The sequence below is a fragment of the Echiichthys vipera genome (genome assembly GCF_963691815.1).
Source record: "Echiichthys vipera genome assembly, chromosome: 2".
NCBI lineage: Eukaryota > Metazoa > Chordata > Actinopteri > Perciformes > Trachinidae > Echiichthys > Echiichthys vipera.
The window spans coordinates 23,715,159-23,735,337 of record NC_139827.1 but is presented as its reverse complement, the minus strand read 5'-3'; the positions used below and the strand labels follow the sequence as shown (position 1 = coordinate 23,735,337).

Genomic DNA, 20,179 nt, shown 5'->3' with positions numbered 1-20,179 from the left:
TAATCCATCAGATTTTCATCTAGTTAATTGTTTGTTGAGTTACAAAGAGTGAGTTAAAACTATGGTGAGTATTCGAATATCTGTGTCTGTGGCGATACTCCCAGGCTAGATGAAAACACACCGCCATGTTAGTGACACTGCTGATAGTGGTTGGTCTGCCTGTGTGTGTGTGTGTGTGTGTGTGTGTGTGTGTGTGTGTTTGTAGTCCCGGACTGTGGAAGGTGGTGACGAAGTTCCACAGCAACCCACAGCAGAGCTATTCTGCAGAGTTTGAGGTCAAAGAATATGGTGAGTCCTGCACTTTTCATTTAAACCCTAAAAAATTATTCCACATCTTGTTTTACTGGATTAGAAAAAAAAAAAAATATCTTCAATGTTTCAGTGCTGCCAAGTTTTGAGGTTAAACTGACGCCTGTGAGCCCCTTCTTCTACGTGGACAGCCAAGAGCTCACCGTCAACATCAAAGCTACGTATGTGAAGGTTTTTGTTGACTGTAGATTGGTTGGAGGGGAAAATAAAGAGTGTTATTCAGAGGTTTTGATTCCTTGGAGGCTTAAACATGTCCCTCTCTTGTGGATTTAGGTATCTATTTGGTGAAGAGGTGAGTGGGACAGCCTACGTGGTGTTTGGGGTTATGCAAGATGGCCAGAAGAGGAGCTTCCCAGGTTCTCTTCAGAGAGTGCCGGTGAGCCCATATTTACACTTTTGCTTTAATGTTAAGACTTTAAAATGTGAAAAATGTCCTAGGATCTCCTGTTATTCAGACATCTGCAGTTATTTCAATGAAACTGTTATGTTCATACAGATAGGATGATCAGAATAAACCCAGGCCAAGAATGTACACATTTAATAAAGCACCTCCAACTGTTCACTGACTGTGTGACTGTATCACTATACTATGTTTCAAGATGCAATTTTTTTATTTTTGTTACATTAGGTTAAAGAAGGTAATGGAGTGGTCACACTGAAGAAAGAGCAAATCACAGAGACCTTCAAAAATATCCTCGAACTGGTGGGGACTTCCATATATGTAGCCGTCAGCGTGCTTACGGAGAGCGGTAAGAAAAAGAGACTGTGTTTGTGTCTGTTTAGTACAGTATGTTTGTTCAATATCAGTACCATTAGTGTCTAAAAATGTCTAAGGGGCAAAAAAGAAAGTAAACATATTAGGATATTTTTTGCTGTGTCAGTTGATCAAGATGAAAGTGAACAGATGTAGAAAAAAACTAATGAAATACTCCTGTAATCAGTTTGTTTGTGTTTTTGCATCAACTCACAGGTAGTGAAATGGTGGAGGCACAGTTGAGAAATATCCAGATTGTCACATCACCATACAGCATCCACTTCAAGAAAACGCCCAAATATTTTAAACCAGGAATGTCCTTCGATGTTGCGGTAAAGTACTCATTTAGATTCATACAAACTACAGACATCAGTATAGTTATATTTCTACTAAACCAATAATTCTCAAACTGTGGTACTTGTACCACTTGTAGTACTCAAACTCTCTCTGGTGGTTCGTGAAGGAATCTCCCAAAAAAAAAGAAGGCAACATTAATTACTAAATTAGTATAATACTAAGAAACACTTAATTTTTTAAGATCCTTGAAAGGTAATTTAAAATAAGTTTAGTATTTCCTTGTTTGAATATCAGCTTGCTACGTAGTCACAGTCATAAATTACGAGCTAAACTGTGATGGAAGAGAGTAAGCAAAGATAAAATTATTGTTTTAAAACACTGACATGTCAGTTCTGATGCTGCCGATAGTGGCTGTGGCTGTGGCTGAAGATAGTCAACAATAAATAATCTTCTGATTAGGAATAAACCTTCCTCTTCGTAGCTGAATAGTGTCGGCCTACGCTACTTTATTTTAACATTATCTTAGTGGTGGTACCTGAGAGAGCCTGATATTTTATGAGGTGGTACGTCATGTACAAAGTTTGAGAACCACTGTACTAACAAATCCACAGTTGCTCCTTTACACCACTGATGACAGTTCATCCTAAATATTAAAGTTACATACTGTTTAACCATGTCTTAATAACTGTAATTGATTAGAGCATTGTTTTGATCTGCTGTGGATTTTCATTATGTTGTAAGGGCAGATTTTCACAAACAGGTGAGGTTCCAGAGAAAAAGAGAATTTCCCCCATGAACAGTTTGTGTCACCATAAGTGACCTAAATCATAATAATTAGTGCAATAAAAACCAATGTAATAGCATGAGTTTGACCTTAATAAGATGTGTTTTCAGAAGACAGATGTCTTTCTGATTGTTGAACTATTTGTGTCTCTGATTGCAGGTTGAAGTTGTGAATCCTGACGGCACTCCGGCACAAGGTGTTGCTGTGGTGGTCGATCCAGATCAGGTCCAGGGTTTCACTGCAGCCAATGGTATGGCTCGGCTTACTATCAATACAGGAAGAGACGCAAGACTGACAATCACCGTAAGTCTCTGACATCTTTAACCATTTTTCATTACATCCCAGGGTTTCCCTCAGTGTATCACAAAGACCACTGGGCCTAAACATCAAGACATTTTTTCAAAGTACTTTTACAACATTTTTTAAACTACAGTTGTGCCTTTAAATGAGCCAACAGGACTTCTTTACCGCTGTGATGTCACAGCTATACTATATGGAAGTAAAATTGCAGCTACATTGTTGTTGCAGTCATTCCCCAGCTGCAAGGATGGTGCAGAGATGCCGAGAGAGCAGATGCAAAAGGCCCAGAAACACTGACCAATCAGAGCAGAATGGAGAAAAAATGGAGTTTCAGACAGAGGGTGAATAGGTATATTAGGACAGACAGGATGAGAAAAATAACATGTGTTTTTTTTTACATTAAAACATGTAAAGTATGAACATGAAAATTAGCATAATATGGGAACTACATTAGTGGACATTTTTGATATTTACTTGAGGTGAAATCAAACAGAGCTATCACCCAACTCTGCAGCTCTATGCAAATAAAGGCTCCTTAAATCTGCTTTTCTTACATTTACTGTACAATATGTGAATGGTGAACTTCATCCTTGTTGCAGGTGTTGTAGTTTTTTTTTGTTATGTCAAGATTTCATTCAGCAATTTTATATTGCAAGGCTAAGCTATGCATACGAAGTTACCGTAAGTTAAGACAAGGGTAGACCTGTGACTTTTCGAATATTGTTAGTCAACTGTTTGTGTGTGTGTGTACCTGTGTGTTGTTAATTGCAGGCAAAGACCAAAGATCCTCGTATTACACCTGAAAGACAAGCATCAGCCACAATGGTAGCTCTCCCATATACCACTAAAAGCAACAACTTCATCCACATAGGTAAGGGACATCCTGAAATAACATTAGACAGTAAAAAAGAGGTAATGATGGTGCAAGGCTATAGAAGGAGGCTAGGACACAAAAAATGCCTGAGCTTTGGGGGTATGACGTATGCGCAATGGAGCTGGAGCAGTGCTGATGGAAGGTTACAGCAGATGGCGCTAGAAATAAAGTGCTCTTTTGATGCGCTTGTTTCTTTCTTTCTTTCTTTCTTTCTTTTTTACATCTTTATTTACAATACAAATAAAGTTAACTACAGTCACAAAATCAGAACAATACAAATTGAGTATGATTTTGGATAGCTTACAGTGTAGATACAAATTAGAGAACAACTAATAAATACTTGATACTTTTTTTCATAAATACTGTTATTTGTTCATAATTTGATAGAATATCCACTGACCCTATACCAATGCTGCACTAGCATGTTTTTTTAAATAACCAAGTGAAAAAGTTTGTGAAAAACAGAGTGAGCAGAATGAGAGAACAGCAACCACGGTTCTGTCCTTGGACCGATTCTATTCACCTTATATATGCTTCCCTTAGGAAATATTATAAGGAAGCAAAATTAAAATAAATTTTCATTGTTATGCTGATGATACACAATTATATTTGTTGATCAAGAAGAAAACCGATCAGTTAGCTAAACTTCAAATGTGCATTAAGGAAATAAAAAGCTGGATGACCTGCAATTTTCTGATGTTAAACTCAGATAAAACTGAAATGACTGTACCTCGCCCCGAAGGCCTCCGAAACTCAATAGCTAAAGACATTGTTACTCTGGATGATCTTGCGTTGTCCTCCAGCACCACAGTGAGGAATCTGGGTGTTATTTTTGATCCGGATATGTCCTTGGATTCTCACATAAAACAAACAACAAGGACTGCATATTTTCACCTGCGTAATATTGCTAAAATTAGGAACATTGTGTCTCAGAAAGATGCAGAAAAACTAGTCCATGCATTTGTTACTTCTAAGCTGGACTACTGCACCTCCTTATTATCAGGCTGCTCCAATAAGTCTGTTAAGAGTCTCCAGTTGGTCCAAAATGCTGCAGCTCGAAGATAACATATTTCTCCTGTATTAGCTTCTCTGCACTGGCTACCTGTAAAATCTAGAATAGAATTTAAAATCATCCTCCTTACCTACAAAGCTCTTATTGGTCAGGCTCCATCTTATCTTAAAGAGCTCACAGTACTGTATTACCCGACGAGACCGCTGCGCTCTGAGAATGCAGGGCTACTTGTTGTTCCTAGAGTCTCCAAAAGTAGAAATGGAGGCAGAGCCTTCAGCTACCAAGCTCCTCTCCTATGGAACCGACTCACAAGTGTTATTCGGGAGGCAGACACTGTCTCCATTTAAGAGTACGCTCAAAACTTTCCTCTTTGATAAAGCTTACAGCTAGGGCTTACAAGCCCTTAGCTGTGTTGTTATTTTTAAGATGATTTTGTCAAGACAGATGTCCGTCCTCCACAGAGCTGGGTCTGTCAGACGTTCCTGCCTGTTATAGAGAAGGTTTTTGTTGCCACCGTACTCTACGGGGGAATTGTTGGGTCTATGTAAATCATAAATAAGTCATAGAGTGTGGTCTTTACCTACTCTGTAAAGTGTCCTGAGATAACTTTTGTTATGATTTGGCATTATAAATACAATTTAATTGAATTGAATTGTGTCAGAAGAGAAGATTTAAACAATGTTTTCTTAGGGCTATAGGATTCAAATGAACAGGAAGTGTAGAAGCCGTTGCTTTGAATGACTTCAGCTCATCTGCACCCACAGGACATCACTAGTTTCTCACACTGCTCCGGTTTGATCTTGGTCCGTTCTTCTTCAGTCTCTTCCACAGTTCAGTAACTGTAGTGGGTTTCTTAGACATTATTTCTGCCAATGATTTTCCAGAGATTCTCAATGTGGTTAAGATCTGGACTCTGGGCTGACTATTTAATTGTCTAGCCTTTTCATTCTTTCTGCTGATGAGAGGTTTGGTCACTGCATAGTAGGCTTTGAGTCAAAATTGTCTTTAACGGCAAAACACTGTGCGCTGAGACACATCCTTGCTCTGTTCAGCACTGAACTGGTGAGCAACACCAGCTGCAGTGTTGAACTGATCGCCCATTGAGTCTTCACACAATCCTGTCCTCTCATGCACTTGTTTTACGTGGACGACCGGCCTTTTTGGGGGACTTAAATTAATCTGTGTCCCTGACAGGGTCATCCCTTTGGCCTTTATCTGAACAACCTGCTGTCTCAGGGTTTCAGTTACCTTAGAGCGGCTCGCCATCTTGCAAAGTAACCAGGAGAGCTGCAGATAAATAGGGTGTGTCCAACAATTAAGTAAAGTGTCACCAGGTGCCAGATTAACACCAACAACTGGGAGGGATCTGAAAGTGTTCTCTTGTAATGCTCACTGTTTTTTCCACAAAATAAAGGTTTTTGTTGAAGTTATTTTAAAAAGCAGTACAGCAGTGGTATCATCATATATCAAACTATAAACAAAACAATTAACAGTATTTCAGAATAAATGAAGTATTTATTAGTTATTCTATAATTTTGCTTAGGTGTTTTTCCACAAAATAAAGGATTTTGTTGAAGTGCCTTGCTTATTTAAAAACACATGCATAGTACAGCAGTGGTATGGCCACATCTGATATTCTATCAAATTATGAACAATAAAGAATAACAACATTTCAGAATAAATCAAGTATGTATTAGTTGTTCTCACTGTATATTGGTAATAGTATAATAATAATAATAATAATAATAATAATAATAATAATAATAATAATAATAATAATAATAATAATTAGTATAGTAATTCATTTACAAGCAATGACATCAAATAATGAATAGAATAGACATAACTCTATACACTCCTGGCTTGAGCTTTTAAAAAAAATTTACAGAAGAATTTCAATTTTTAGTTCATCTGATAAGCCAGACGTGCTGTCTTTTTATGTCTTTCTCTGGCTGCAACAAGGCAATGCACCACCGTGCACTGCATCTTTAAAGTGTAGCACTCATGACTACATGTCGTTTTTGCAGGTGTGGATACAGCTGAGCTGAAATTAGGTGACAACCTGAAAATCAACCTCAACCTTAACAGGCAGGAAAATCATCATATTGACATCACATACCTGGTGAGAGTTGTTTACACCTGTGAATGTGCACATATACAGCCATGTTGAATAACAACTGATTGTCAAATCTGTGTCTCCAGATCCTAAGCAGAGGGCAGCTGGTGAAAAATGACCGCTACAAAACAAAAGGTCAAATACTGATTTCCCTGATAGTCCCCATTATCAAAGAAATGCTGCCATCATTCCGCATCATAGCCTACTACCATACAAATGGCAATGAAGTGGTTTCGGATTCAGTTTGGGTGGATGTCAAGGACTCCTGCATGGGCTCGGTGAGACACACAACACTGATATAACACAAACTGATAAAGTTGACATTTTTTATTTCCTCGCACAAACATTATTTATAATGTATATACAGTAAGTGCTTTAACAAACTGCATGTCTCATTTATTGACGTCCCGTTTACATTTAGCTGAAGCTGGAATCCTCAAGACCTGCTTCATCCTTTGAGCCTCGCAGGATGTTTGGTCTGAAGGTTACAGGAGACCCAGAGTCCACAGTGGGACTGGTGGCAGTTGACAAAGGTGTATACGTCCTAAACAACAAGCACCGTCTCACCCAGAAAAAGGCAATTACTTTATTTCACATTCATCTTTGAAGAGGGGTCTAATCTACAAAGCTATGTCTTAACTATCTATTTGTCCAGCAGCAAATATATTGCACAAGTAAATGCCATATCAGAACTGTCAAGTGAGTTAACAGACATGTCTGTTAACTTTTGTGTTTTTGTTTATTCATACTTGTGCGTGTGAATAACTTCCACCCTGCTCAGGTGTGGGATATTGTGGAGAAGTACGACACAGGCTGCACACCAGGTGGAGGGAAGGACGGTATGAGTGTGTTCTACGATGCTGGGCTGTTGTTTGAGTCAAACACTGCTTCTGGAACTCCCTACAGACAAGGTGACATTGCCTTAATCCCCTCTACCCTGAATGTACTCCGCTTCAGACTTTAATAGTGTACCAATAAACTATCATCAGCTCAAGCGGGGTCAAAGACCTTTATTCATGGCCAAGAGTCAAGTGCTTTTTAGGAGTAAGCATCTCTTGGACAGCAGAAGAACTATATCTTAAAGGGTCTTTTCAACCAAAGTACTTCTTACTCCCCTTTTTCAGTATCTGTATATGCATATGGTTTCAGAAAGCCAGAATCTCAGCAACAGATATCTTAAACTTTGGTCACATCAATTATTTCCTGCAGAAATTAAGTCAAGGTCAAACCTTGTTGGGCTCTGTTAAAGATCCTGTCTGTGTTGCATTTCCAGAATTGAAATGTCCGGCCCCCAGCAGGAGGAAACGAGCTGCTACCATAATGGATGTCACAACCAGCTTATGTAAGAACCACAGCTCTAAACTACCAAATAACCAAATCTTCTTCTGTCACACAATGTCAGCAATGTTTGCAATTGGACGTCATGCGTCGTTGACTTTCACAATACAACAATACAACTTTCAAGTTCACTGTTCTTTTTGTTCTACCTATCTTCTACTACCTATCTTCTTACCCTCTGTCTCTCAACCACAATCCTCAGTGAGTACATTTAAAGAAGAACTGGAACGTGAATGCTGTTTGGATGGCATGAAGGAGAGCCCCGTTTCGCTAACCTGTGAGAGGCGCTCACTGTACATCAGTGATGGTGCACCCTGTGCTGCAGCCTTCCTGCACTGTTGCAAAGAGATGGAAACCCAACGAGCTGAGAGGAAGGAGGATAGCCTCCTACTGGCTCGCAGTAAGAGACAGGGACAAGGGGATGGGATGAAGCCCTGGGTGGTAATTCGGGATCATACAGATAGCTAGAAAACAATCAAAATAATAATATTTTTTATCAAACCTTAGGTGAGGAGGATGACAACAGTTACATGAACAGCAATGAAATTGTTTCTCGCACCAAGTTCCCTGAAAGTTGGTTGTGGTCTGATATCAAACTGCCTGCTTGCTCCCGACAAACACCCAACTGGTGAGTCAACAGAAATATAGACGTAAAAAAAACACTGATGACTTCCTTTATGACACAGATTTAAAGCTGCTATTTACCTCTTAAATTGATACTTTTTTTGTTTCAGTGACACCACAACAATCACGAAAAATGTTCCTTTGCAAGATTCAATCACAACCTGGCAGTTCACTGGCATTAGTCTGTCAAGAACTCACGGTGAGGATTCAATGACTGAAAGACGTCTTGTGTTATAGTTGTGCCTCTCACCATCTCTCTCTCTCTATCTATCTATCTATCTATCTATCTATCTATCTATCTATCTATCTATCTATCTGTCTGTCTGTCTGTCTGTCTGTCTGTCTGTCTAACTATCTAACTATCTAACTATCTATCTATCTATCTATCTATCCATCTATCCATCTATCCATCTATCCATCTATCCATCTATCCATCCATCCATCCATCCATCCATCCATCCATCCATCCATCCATCCATCTCTGTGTGTGTCTGTCTTTCACAGGAATCTGTGTTGGCGATCCGTTAGAGGTAATTGTCCGGAAGGAATTCTTCATTGATCTCAGGTTGCCTTACTCTGCTGTTCGAGGAGAGCAGCTGGAAGTTAAGGCAATCCTCCACAACTACAGCCCCGATCTTGCCACTGTAAGTCTGTGTTACTCTGCTCTGTTCAGAGCCAATGAGACCATGATATTACTCTCAGGAGTTTTTGAACAAAAGGCAAAAACAACAGTAGGACTGATATACAACATGTAGCAAAAAAAGGGAATGAATGAAATCTTTCTTAGTCTTTGATGAGTGCATTAACTGCTCACATGGCGATATTTACAGTGTGTCGTCCCATTCTCAAAGTTTATCACCTTTACTTTAATGACTTTAAGATCCACCATGATCATTTTAGTTTATTAAAATATGCAGACGATATTGCCTTAGTAGCTTTATTGCGGAGGAAGGATATATAGAGAGAATGCATAAACTATAGGGAGGCCACAAAGAGTGCAAAGTAGAAATAAAGCTGATAAAATTATTAGTGACCCCTCCCATCCATTCCATGGGGAATTATAATTTCTTCCCTCAGGAAGGCATTATAGAGTGCCAACAGCAATTATAAATATATTTAAGAAGTCCTTGTCCCTAATGCTGTATATTGTGTTTTTAATGTCCTGTCAAATTGAGCTTGTTGTAAACAATGCAAAGCATTTAATTTCTTCAAATTAAGGATCCATCATTGTACAATAACCTAACATAAAACTAATGATGCTGTTCCTTAATATCCACTACACATACTTCAGTGTCTTTCTCCATCTTTGTCATTTTTAAGGTACGTGTCGATCTGATTGAGGAGGAGAACGTGTGCAGTGCAGCTTCTAAACATGGAAGGTATCGCCAGGACGTCAAAGTCGGGCCCCGAACTACACGATCTGTACCCTTCATCATTATTCCCATGAAAGAAGGACAATTCCGCATTGAGGTCAAAGCAGCTGTTAAAGATTCATCGCTCAATGATGGAATCATGAAGATGCTGCGAGTGGTGGTAAGAGAAGTGGGAAACAAACAGCCATGTCCCGTGTTAAAGTTGGTATAGGGAAACGCACATCTTTTTGGGGTTAACTTTGATGTAAACATAGCAGCCTTTTCAAAATTGACAATGTTACACACCAGCAGATTTAAGCTGTTTTCTTAAATGAACAAATGACAAATCGGATGCAAACATTGGCCAAAGTTTTGCTTTAACGCATGTGGCACACAACAGGAGGTTGTCCGTGTCAGATGTGTTCTCACTTGTTGGAAATACATTGTTTGGTTTAGATGAAGGTGTCACCTGGGTAGAGCGTACAGGAGTCTGAACATAATGCGGATTACACTGCGGTCACGTAGCTGATTCGCAATTTGGTAATAAGCATAAGTCATAAGCATAGGTCATAAGAATCTCGTCGTCCCTTTAGTTCTCTCATTTTCATTGGCGTCATCAGTAAATCACCCTTTCTTCTTCAACTTTGGATTCTCAGTGTCAAGCAAGCCGCATGATATAAACGTCATCAACAGGCCCACACCCTTGCTGTGAATTATTCGGACAATTCACACATGGGATCAATTGGATCCAAAACATACAGACATATGTGTTCCCATATACAGCTTCGCCATAGTCTGAGAACCAGACAAATCTGCAGAGCTCATTTTCAAAGTAGTCTGGCAACACCATACTAACTCTGCTGGGTAATGTCTACTTCATTTCAGGCTTACAGTGCATATGTGTAAGGGGTAAACAATAATTTGAAAACGTTTGGGTTTTTTTCAGCCTGAAGGCGTACTGGTGAAATCTCCTCAGATTATAGTTCTAGACCCCGCTAATAAAGGTCAAGGTGAGTTTACCAATTAAATGGCTGCACTAAATAGTAATTTAGTAATATTATATCTTTATCACTTGCCAATTAATCCCCCAACTTGCCCACTGTTTCTCCCTTTAGGTGGTAAACAAGAAGAAATTCTCAACAGTGGCATTCCTAAGAAAGATTTGGTTCCAAGCACACCTACTAGCACACAGATCTCTGTGACAGGTGATATGAAGTTTTCTTTGGGCATGTTATGTGATTCTGTTCCTGTATAATGAACTCTTCATTGGTGTAAGTTGGTATTTTTCTTATTGTGAAACAACCATCTCACTGGTTTAGAGATACCTTTGCATAGTTGCTTCGCTGTTTCTTACTGTTGATTTTTTTAAACATTTTTTGTTGTGTGTGTGCAGGGAGAGAACAAGTTTCTGCACTGGTGGAGAAGGCCGTTAGTGGGAACTCTATGGGTAGTCTGATCTACCAGCCCGGAGGTTGCGGAGAGCAGAACATGATCCACATGACCCTACCTACTATTGCAGCTACATATTTGGACAAAACCAATCAGTGGGAAACTGTGGGCTTTCAGAAACGTAACGAAGCCCTCCAACACATTAAGACAGGTAGGCTCACAACACAGATGCATTTATTAACACAGATAGCAGAACTGCTTGTGATGCCCCTCTGTGTGGGATTTTAAAGTTTCTGACTAGGCAGATGTATCATAAAAAAGGTGAACAGTAGTACATGCTATCCCTGCCCGACAGATCCAAGCATTCCAAAGGATGCTGAGAATTAATACAATGGTCTTTATACAACACATAAGTTATGGAGGTTTTCACCAGGATTGCCTCATAAAAACTAAAACCTTTTCCTGGTCTTAGGGGTGGGCAATATGACAAAAATATCATATCACAATTTTTTACGTTTTAAAAAAATAATTTTTCAAGTTACTGAACATTGCAACCAAAGTATTTCCCGATGTAAAAACAGAGCCCTAAAAGAGAAAATATTATATATTATATATAATTTTGCCAACGTCTGTCAGGTACAATGGACATTTAACAATAAGCTGCCAAAAGGCAATGGTCGTGTGTGTTGAAGGTGTGATGGACAGAGAAGAACAGCAGATCGCGTAGTTGAAAGAATGAATTAGCTTAACGCGACCACCTCATTTCACTACGAAACCTAGATAAATGTGTTGTTGAAGCTAAACAGGCCAGAAAATGTATATTCAGAAGAAGCTCGAAAGAAACGACTGTTTGTTTCCAGGCTACCGGAACCAACTTGCCTACCGTAAAAATGATGGGTCTTTTGCTGTGTGGGCCAAGCACCAAAGTAGCACCTGGTGAGGCATCTAAACATCCATGAACTCATATATAATTGTTTGCACATTGTCCTTTAACTAAGATTCTGATTACGTGACAATGGTGTATTTCATCCTCTCCTCTTCCCTCCTCTCCTCTCCTCTTCTCTCCTCTCCTCTCCTCTCCTCTCCTCTCCTCTCCTCTCCTCTCCTCTCCTCCACAAAGGCTGACAGCCTATGTTACCAAGGTGTTTGCCATGGCCAACAATCTGGTGGCAGTGCAAAGCAAAGACATCTGCGAAGCTGTCAAGTTCCTGATTCTCCACGCACAGCAACCTGACGGCATGTTTAGAGAAGTTGGAAGAGTGTCCCATGGAGAGATGATTGTGTGTAGACTGATTTCATATTATAGTTATAGTTCTTTATCTTCGTGCTCCAAAAATAGCTAATCGGGATCAATACGATTACATGTCATCGACAATCATCTCAAATGAATAAAAACGTGTGTGTGTGTGTGTGTGTGTGTGTGTGTGTAGGGTGATGTGCGAGGCGCAGACTCAGATGCCTCCATGACGGCCTTCTGCCTCATTGCTATGCAGGAGTCTCGTACACTATGTGCTGCCACTGTCAATGTGAGTACCTCACCTTCATAGTGTTCTCTCGTTTTCCCTCACATCTTTTTTTTCATTTACTGACTCCACACTTGGTGATGGGAGAAACAAAGCTTTCTGAAGCATTGCACCACTATAAAGCAAATACCTATTTATGTCCTTACACTACACAGGCAGTTTACAATAATGACAGGGGTAATGACTGGCATTAAATCTAATGATGACATAGTGAATCCAACTATAGTAGTAGGCTAGTAGTCTCACTGCTGCCATTTATTTGCACTTTGCTGAATGAAAGTTGTATTATAAAAACTAACCTCATCTACAGTTTATGATTTTTAATATTGTGTCAGATTGACATAATGAGGTCTCGTTTGTGGCGGTAAAGGTCGACACTGTGTCGAGTAGTCTGTTTACATCACTATCCCAGAAGGCAGAGTCAATGCAACAAATGAAGTCAGCCTAGCTCATAGACACAGAAGAGGGTGAGAGAGGGAATAATCCAGTCTCAGCTTGTCTCAGGCTCAAAGGTTATGACATTCCTAACAGAAGTGGATATATGACTGTGATCCAACTGTCCTCCCCTTATTCTCCTTTCTCCTTTCTTTCTTTTACTTCTGCCCAGAGTCTTCCAGGCGCCATAGACAAAGCAGTGGCCTATTTGGAAAAGCGTCTGCCCAATCTCGTCAACCCATATGCTGTTACCATGACGTCATATGCCCTGGCCAATGAAGACAAACTGAACCGGGAGATCCTCTACAAGTTTGCTTCCCCAGGTGTCGTCACACTGCAATATTCTTAAACTAATATTCAGAAACTAGAGTCTATATTCAGATATAAAGATTTCAAAATATACCACATCCAATAATAATTACAATAACACTTTATTAGGGCCCAGGCAACACATTGGTTGATGTCAAGCGATGGTTTTTGTGCAGTACAGAAATATCAGATATATGATGGTAATTTAGAAAGAGTGTTTAATTTATATAGATTGTCCACCAGAACTGATAATGTTATTTTTCAGCCACAGTGAAGTGAAGCAGATACAGTATATTTGGTTTTACTTTAACAATTTATGAATAACAAATGTAAGGGATCATTATCAGAAATATTTGTTTATGTTAAGGGTTAAAATCATCATATATCAGACTTTTTAATCCCTCAGATATCAATATCAGCATGTACATTTAACTTCCTTCCTTTTTACTTTACTTCTGTAATGTTATCTTTTTTTAGATCCGGAATTAAGTGAATTATTAGTGAATTAAGTTTATTCCAGGTACAGCATAGAAACACAATTATATTTGTGTTTCTTCTTCAGAGTTGTCTCACTGGCCAACACCTAAGGGACGTGTAATCACACTGGAGGCCACAGCTTACGCCCTTCTTGCTCTGGTCAAGGCCAAGGTAAGCATGTTTCGCTTGTGTGTGTTTCACAAGAATGTCAACTGAGACTTCATCCATGCTACATCACCAAAAGGGTAGAGAGTTAGAAAAATAAAAGCCAATGAAATGCATCTCTCAATGTCTGAGATTCACTATTTTAAACGGACCATCCAGCAGCTTTTAATGTTCTATATTTACGTTAGTATTTGGCGGAGACCTGCAGCAGTAGCAACAACCGTTTGAGCAAATGAGAAAGTCAGGTGAGAGGCTCAACGTCTGCATGTAGAGAAAGGTCGGAAGGATGGATGGGTCAAACAGTCAAACAAACACAGGACCCAAGAGACCAGTGTTTGTATCCATCAATGGTAACTTTTTTTAGTCAACCAACTACGTTAACCAAATATGTCACATAGTTATGTCCATGACTAATTTTAAGCCAATCTAATACATTTTTGTAACCCAAACCAAGTATTTTTGATGCTTAAACTTAAGTAGTTTCATTTCACAAGGTTTAATAAAATGGTCATTTATGTCATTTTGGGGGTCATTGGCAATATGCCTGGTCTGTCATTTAGGTATGAGGACCTGTCGTTTTAAATAAACATATCTTTTCCAGTTGTTCATTCGGCTCATTTATCAATCATTATTGAACTTTTACATAACGGCTGACCACTTCACAGACTATTTTATTGTAATATATAGATATTAGCCGTGTTTCCATTAGCCCTATAAAGTGGGCGCTCGGAAAGTTTCAGGGCACGCCCTCTAGAATGGCTGTTCACTCGTCGTGTTTCTATTACAAAAAAAGTCCCGAGAGGGATTTATGAGACTCTGGAGGTGACGTAGCACTCTGATTGGGTTTTGATCACTGGCGATCAGCTGATCAGTGTTACAGCGCCGTGAACGTTGCACATCGCACCCTGCTTAGCATTATCCAATCAGCAATTGGGTATATCTCAGGGGACAAAAGAGGGCCCTGCTCTCGGACAGGGCCATTTTCAACCCGGTCAAACGGCCTCCTGAGCAACTCACAAGCAAATTAGGGACATTTTTGGCGAGATAGCCCACCTCATTCCGGGTAGTCGACCATAGTGGAAACACACCTATTATTTGAAGGCATTTTTCTGCCCTTCTTGCAATGACTTAGTTATCACTTGTTTTTATGACCTAGTTATAAAACAAGGGACATCCTGCAAGGTATAATCACACTAATAAAATGTGACTTTTAAGCAGCTACTGTTTGATTGAGTCATAATGGAAAAACTGATTTAGAAGCTCTGTAGTAGACTTGAAAAAACAGACATGTTACAATCTGAAGTATAACTATACCAGAATCAGGTCATCTTGCTATTATCACCAATGTTATTTTTTAAAATGAAGGCACAGTCAACCACAGACGAATGTAACCATTTACTTGCCTTCTTTCAATAAAGGCCTTTGAAGATGCCAGATCTGTTGTCAGATGGTTCAACAAACAGCAGAAGGTGGGGGGAGGCTATGGATCAACTCAGGTAACAAAGACCCCCCGTCTCCATATTGTTACCTCCATCTTATCTCAGCTTATTACCCTTTTCCTTTTTTTCTAAGTCTTGTTTTCTCCCCCTCACACTTTTTTTCTCCAGGCTACTATCATAGTGTACCAGGCTATATCAGAGTACTGGTCCAGTGCTAAAGAACCAGCGTATGATCTGAATGTCGACATCTTGTTGCCGGGAAGATCCCAGCCTGATAGATACAACTTCAACAGGGACAACCACTACGCTACCAGAACATCTAAAGTGAGAAGACACAAACAAACTCGCACACAGTGGCTCATTAAAATCATCATTCCTTTTGTTTCTTGCGCGTTTATTCTGCAGATCCCTGACTCTGTGTGTGTGTGTGTGTGTGTGTGTGTGTGTGTGTGTGTGTGTGTGTGTGTGTGTGTGTGTGTGTCTTGATATTTAAATAACCACAGATCAATGATATAAACCAGAATGTGAAAGTGACTGCCACAGGCTCAGGAGAAGCAACAGTGAAAGTAAGTGAAATATATTTTCATCATCTGTTCATTATTGATTGAATTGTGTCTTTTTGAGAAAGAAAAAGGAATGCTTATCCTTGTGTGGACTATATTTTTTAAGACAGTGTCTATTAGTCTATCACTTATTTATATGTACTTTTATCTTTGTGACAGATGGTGTCGCTGTACTACGCTCTGCCTACAGAAAAAGAGAGCGACTGTCAGAAGTTTAACATGTCAATCCAGCTCCTCCCAGGTAATTTGGTGTCTGTCTATTTCTGTTTTGTCTTTATTTGTTGTAATCTTATCCTTACCTCATGAGAAACAAATAAACTAAATTCCCAATACAATGACTTGCCCCTGCAGAGAAAATGGCTGAGGATGAGAAGATATACAGGCTGAAAATAGAGGTTTTGTAAGTACAATGAAGAACAATAAAGAAATCATAATGACAAATGTTATCCTTTGGGATCATGGGAATGCCATAAAACAGAATGAATCTGCAAAAGAATAAGAACATTAATGTGGAAAAATAAAGGATGGAGGTATAACAAATAACAAATTATAAAGCGATATTTAAACGCTTTTTCATTCATTTTCACATTTATTTGTTCAATTGTAATAGTAATTTACTGTATGTGACTTTTGATAAAAAGCATTGTTTTCTTTTGCTCCATCTTTTTTATGCTATTATTTAATTATTATAATGTCCATTCTGTGTACAGGTATAAGGACAAGGAGAGGGATGCATCCATGTCAATTCTTGATATTGGCTTGCTAACTGGTTTCACCGTCAACACAAATGACCTGGACTTAGTAAGAACATACAGATGCAAACATACAGTTCAGTTTAGGAGAAACAATATGTGTTTATGATTTAGAAAGTTGTCTGACAATATGTGTGTGTGTGTGTGTGTTAATGTTTAGTTATCTAAAGGACGTGCCCGCATGATTGCAAAATATGAGATGAACACAGTCCTGTCAGAAAGAGGCTCACTCATCATCTACCTGGACAAGGTAAGATGCATGCCGCATTGCATCATGGGAGTTTTCGGTTTAGTTGTGTGTCGGTAACAGAAGGTCGTAGAGAAATGAAAGTTGATTATATTATATATTTCACTCATTCCTACCTATATAGTTTTACCCTTGCTCCTTATTAATTGATCTATATCTCCCACTTTTCCACAGGTTTCTCACACACTACCAGATGAGATCTCCTTTAGGGTCCATCAGACACTGAAAGTGGGCGTCTTACAACCAGCTGCTGTGTCTGTCTATGAATACTATGACCGTGAGTCTCAGAGACACTTAGAGACATGTGATGCCTTCTTGTACTTGGCTGCCAATAGATGTCCGAGTAGATAACATTGTAGATAAGCAGGTGTTATTACATTTTCGAATTATTCATTGTATATTTTCTGGTGTCCCAAAACTTTTTTTTTTTATCTTTCTTTACCATTGCAGAAACACACTGTGTAAAGTTCTACCATCCAGAGAGGAGAGCGGGACAACTACTGCGGCTCTGTACTAATGATGAATGCACATGCGCAGAAGGTACACAGGATGATGTAAAACTGATGTCATCCATCTACTTTAAGCATACATTTCATATACATAAAATACATGAAGGAACAACTTAACACAGCACAAACAATGCAATGTCTGTAAACTGCAGCAATTTATTATTGTGACGCAAAAAAGTTGGGGAACGTAAAGTGTAATGTGAAGTGTATATGAAGATGGCCAGTGTGAAGCAGAATTTGTCATTTTGGATTCTGGCCCATCCGTACACCCATCCGACCCATCGCGAGTCAGTGAATCACAGCTGTCAATCATGACGTTTCAACACGTTTTTATAGCATCTAAATCAAACCGAAACACAGAATTAAAACACTTGAACAAACATCAGCATGATAAGAACTATTTAAAATGACCGAAACCATGTTTTGGAAGAATTTATTTGACGTGTAATTTGATTTTTTAATTTGGCCCATATCCAATTTGCCAACATGGGGGAGTAATGAATGGTACTGCAGCCAGCCGACAGGGGATGATCAAGATGTTTTGTAAAGCTCTCATGTCAACGTTTTTTATATAGCACTCCAAAGGAAATGTCATTCAATTTGAAAAAAAAATGCATAAATTAAGGTTTAAAAAAGTTGAAGGCACTATAAAATTCTGAGCATCACAAAACATATCCATCAAATAGTTGTTGTCACGTGTAACTAAAAGCACCTCATCCTGCTGGTGGCGCTATACGAAAAGTCAGGAAATTACCTAAGTCCTCAGAAGTCATCCTCTGAGCACCATATCTCTCCTAGATTGGATGAAATCCATCCTTCAGTTGTTGGAATGCTTTAATCTGGACCGAAGTAGTTGACTATGCCACAATGGTCAAACCATGAATAGTAACATTATCATCAAGCAGCTGCAGAATTCTGTCCAATCAGAGAAGGAGCAGTTGATGAAGAATAATTGATCCTGATCAGTTGGGTATTTACTTTGTGCCTATTGTGTATTTCCAGAGAACTGCAGTATGCAGAAGAAGGACAACATCGACAATAATCAGCGCACAGCAAAGGTCTGTGAGAGTACGACAACCAGCAAAATAGATTTTGGTAAGAGAGTGAAAATGAACTGCGTTTACATACCAATTTTATCCAAAAAGAATGTATGTGTATGTTTGTGTGAAGAAGACATTGAGAGAATAAGTGATGAGGGACCAAGTGAGCTAACAGTGTGGAACTTGTAATTCTCCAGTGTACAAACTGAGACTGGAGGAGTTCACAGATGGCTTGTCCACTGATGTTTACACAGCGCGGGTACTGAATGTCATCAAAGAAGGTGTGTATTAATCTCCCTAATATAAAAGGTGAAGAAGACATAATTGTGTTGCCTCTTTCTGAAAATGCATGGGGCACATTGAATTTCAATGGGGTCCAGTCAAACGGAAAGATTATTCAAAGGAAAAGTTTCACAAAATTCTTTGATTTTATTAATTTTTTTAGCAAAATGCACTCATTTGGTTTCTTGCAGTGAGTTAGATGACATGACTCATACCTCTCATGTTTGTACGAATATGAAGCTACCACCAACAGACAGCTAACTTTGGAAGTGCTGGTTGGTGGATATTGTTACCTTTGGACCGACAGCTTCCAGTCTTTACGCTAAGCTAAATTAGCCGGCTGCTGGCTGCAAATATAGATACAGCCACAAGAGTGTAACAACAGAGGTATCAATCAAACTCTCGACAAGAAAGCGAATAAGCGCATTTCCCAAAAAGGATGATTCAACTGTGAAAATGGGAGATACAACACAAATGTTTTACGCTGCACCTTTAGCTTTGCCTTTAATCCTTTTCTTTTCTCTGTTCTCCTTTATTTGAATTACAGGAAGTTTTGATGTGGGTCCTCTGAATAAACTGCGCACATTCCTCAGTTATCCGCACTGCAGGGAATCTTTAGACCTGGCGACTGGCAAAACCTACCTTATCATGGGCACGTCCAAAGATATTCACAGAGACGACCAACATCAATCGTACGTTTGTTCTTGTCTTTGAATGTCAATGTGTGTCCATTTTTAACAGTTTTACTGTTTCACACCTTTCCATTGATAAAACAAATTAGCCTTTCTTTTACTCTAGTTTATGTGTTACTATTGCTATGAATATAATAATTTAATGTACAGAAGGCAGGGGGAGGAGGCTTTTTCATGTTATTTTACAGCTGGTCACAAGAAGAACCAATATGTTTTTTACTTTGATCTCCTCAGATATCAGTATGTGCTTGGAGAGAAAACCTGGATCGAGTACTGGCCCACTGACGCAGAGTGTCAAGTTGATGAACACAGAGCTACCTGTTTGGGCATGAAGGATATGATCGGACAGTTCGAAGATTTTGGATGTCAGCAGTAGTGAAAAACAAGGAAATAAAATGTTCTTTCAAAATTGTTTTTATTTTTGAATTATTCCTATTTTGTAAAACGTTCACTGCTATGGAATAAAACTGCTTAAATGTTGCACAGCATTGGTTGGTTGGTTGGTTGGTTGGTTGGTTGATTGGTTGATTGATTGATTGATTAATTGATTGATTGGTTGATTGATTGATGTTCTTAATTGTCTTATTGTCTGTGTTA

At 39.0% G+C, this 20,179-nt stretch overlaps 1 protein-coding gene across 1 annotated transcript in view; it reads left to right on the top strand.

Annotated features, from left to right (window-relative positions):
* Positions 1 to 19,958, top strand: part of LOC310955869 (complement C3-like) — a gene marked incomplete at both ends in the record, with an annotated part of 24,177 nt that extends 4,219 nt beyond the window's left edge. Inside the window, 38 exons of the mRNA XM_083925945.1 lie at positions 206 to 288; positions 383 to 470; positions 583 to 685; positions 938 to 1,058; positions 1,280 to 1,395; positions 2,304 to 2,447; positions 3,216 to 3,315; positions 6,358 to 6,452; positions 6,533 to 6,724; positions 6,868 to 7,023; positions 7,228 to 7,357; positions 7,720 to 7,788; positions 7,987 to 8,184; positions 8,292 to 8,412; positions 8,519 to 8,607; positions 8,913 to 9,052; positions 9,729 to 9,941; positions 10,707 to 10,770; positions 10,876 to 10,965; positions 11,154 to 11,360; positions 12,010 to 12,085; positions 12,270 to 12,429; positions 12,580 to 12,675; positions 13,280 to 13,430; positions 13,979 to 14,064; positions 15,477 to 15,554; positions 15,666 to 15,821; positions 16,001 to 16,063; positions 16,220 to 16,301; positions 16,412 to 16,460; positions 16,771 to 16,861; positions 16,973 to 17,062; positions 17,234 to 17,336; positions 17,510 to 17,599; positions 18,571 to 18,663; positions 18,806 to 18,889; positions 19,438 to 19,582; positions 19,817 to 19,958. Coding sequence (XP_083782071.1) covers positions 206 to 288; positions 383 to 470; positions 583 to 685; positions 938 to 1,058; positions 1,280 to 1,395; positions 2,304 to 2,447; positions 3,216 to 3,315; positions 6,358 to 6,452; positions 6,533 to 6,724; positions 6,868 to 7,023; positions 7,228 to 7,357; positions 7,720 to 7,788; positions 7,987 to 8,184; positions 8,292 to 8,412; positions 8,519 to 8,607; positions 8,913 to 9,052; positions 9,729 to 9,941; positions 10,707 to 10,770; positions 10,876 to 10,965; positions 11,154 to 11,360; positions 12,010 to 12,085; positions 12,270 to 12,429; positions 12,580 to 12,675; positions 13,280 to 13,430; positions 13,979 to 14,064; positions 15,477 to 15,554; positions 15,666 to 15,821; positions 16,001 to 16,063; positions 16,220 to 16,301; positions 16,412 to 16,460; positions 16,771 to 16,861; positions 16,973 to 17,062; positions 17,234 to 17,336; positions 17,510 to 17,599; positions 18,571 to 18,663; positions 18,806 to 18,889; positions 19,438 to 19,582; positions 19,817 to 19,958 — 4,354 coding nt within the window. The remainder of the gene's footprint in view (positions 1 to 205; positions 289 to 382; positions 471 to 582; positions 686 to 937; positions 1,059 to 1,279; positions 1,396 to 2,303; positions 2,448 to 3,215; positions 3,316 to 6,357; positions 6,453 to 6,532; positions 6,725 to 6,867; positions 7,024 to 7,227; positions 7,358 to 7,719; positions 7,789 to 7,986; positions 8,185 to 8,291; positions 8,413 to 8,518; positions 8,608 to 8,912; positions 9,053 to 9,728; positions 9,942 to 10,706; positions 10,771 to 10,875; positions 10,966 to 11,153; positions 11,361 to 12,009; positions 12,086 to 12,269; positions 12,430 to 12,579; positions 12,676 to 13,279; positions 13,431 to 13,978; positions 14,065 to 15,476; positions 15,555 to 15,665; positions 15,822 to 16,000; positions 16,064 to 16,219; positions 16,302 to 16,411; positions 16,461 to 16,770; positions 16,862 to 16,972; positions 17,063 to 17,233; positions 17,337 to 17,509; positions 17,600 to 18,570; positions 18,664 to 18,805; positions 18,890 to 19,437; positions 19,583 to 19,816) is intronic.
* Between the last annotated feature and the right edge of the window lie 221 nt (positions 19,959 to 20,179).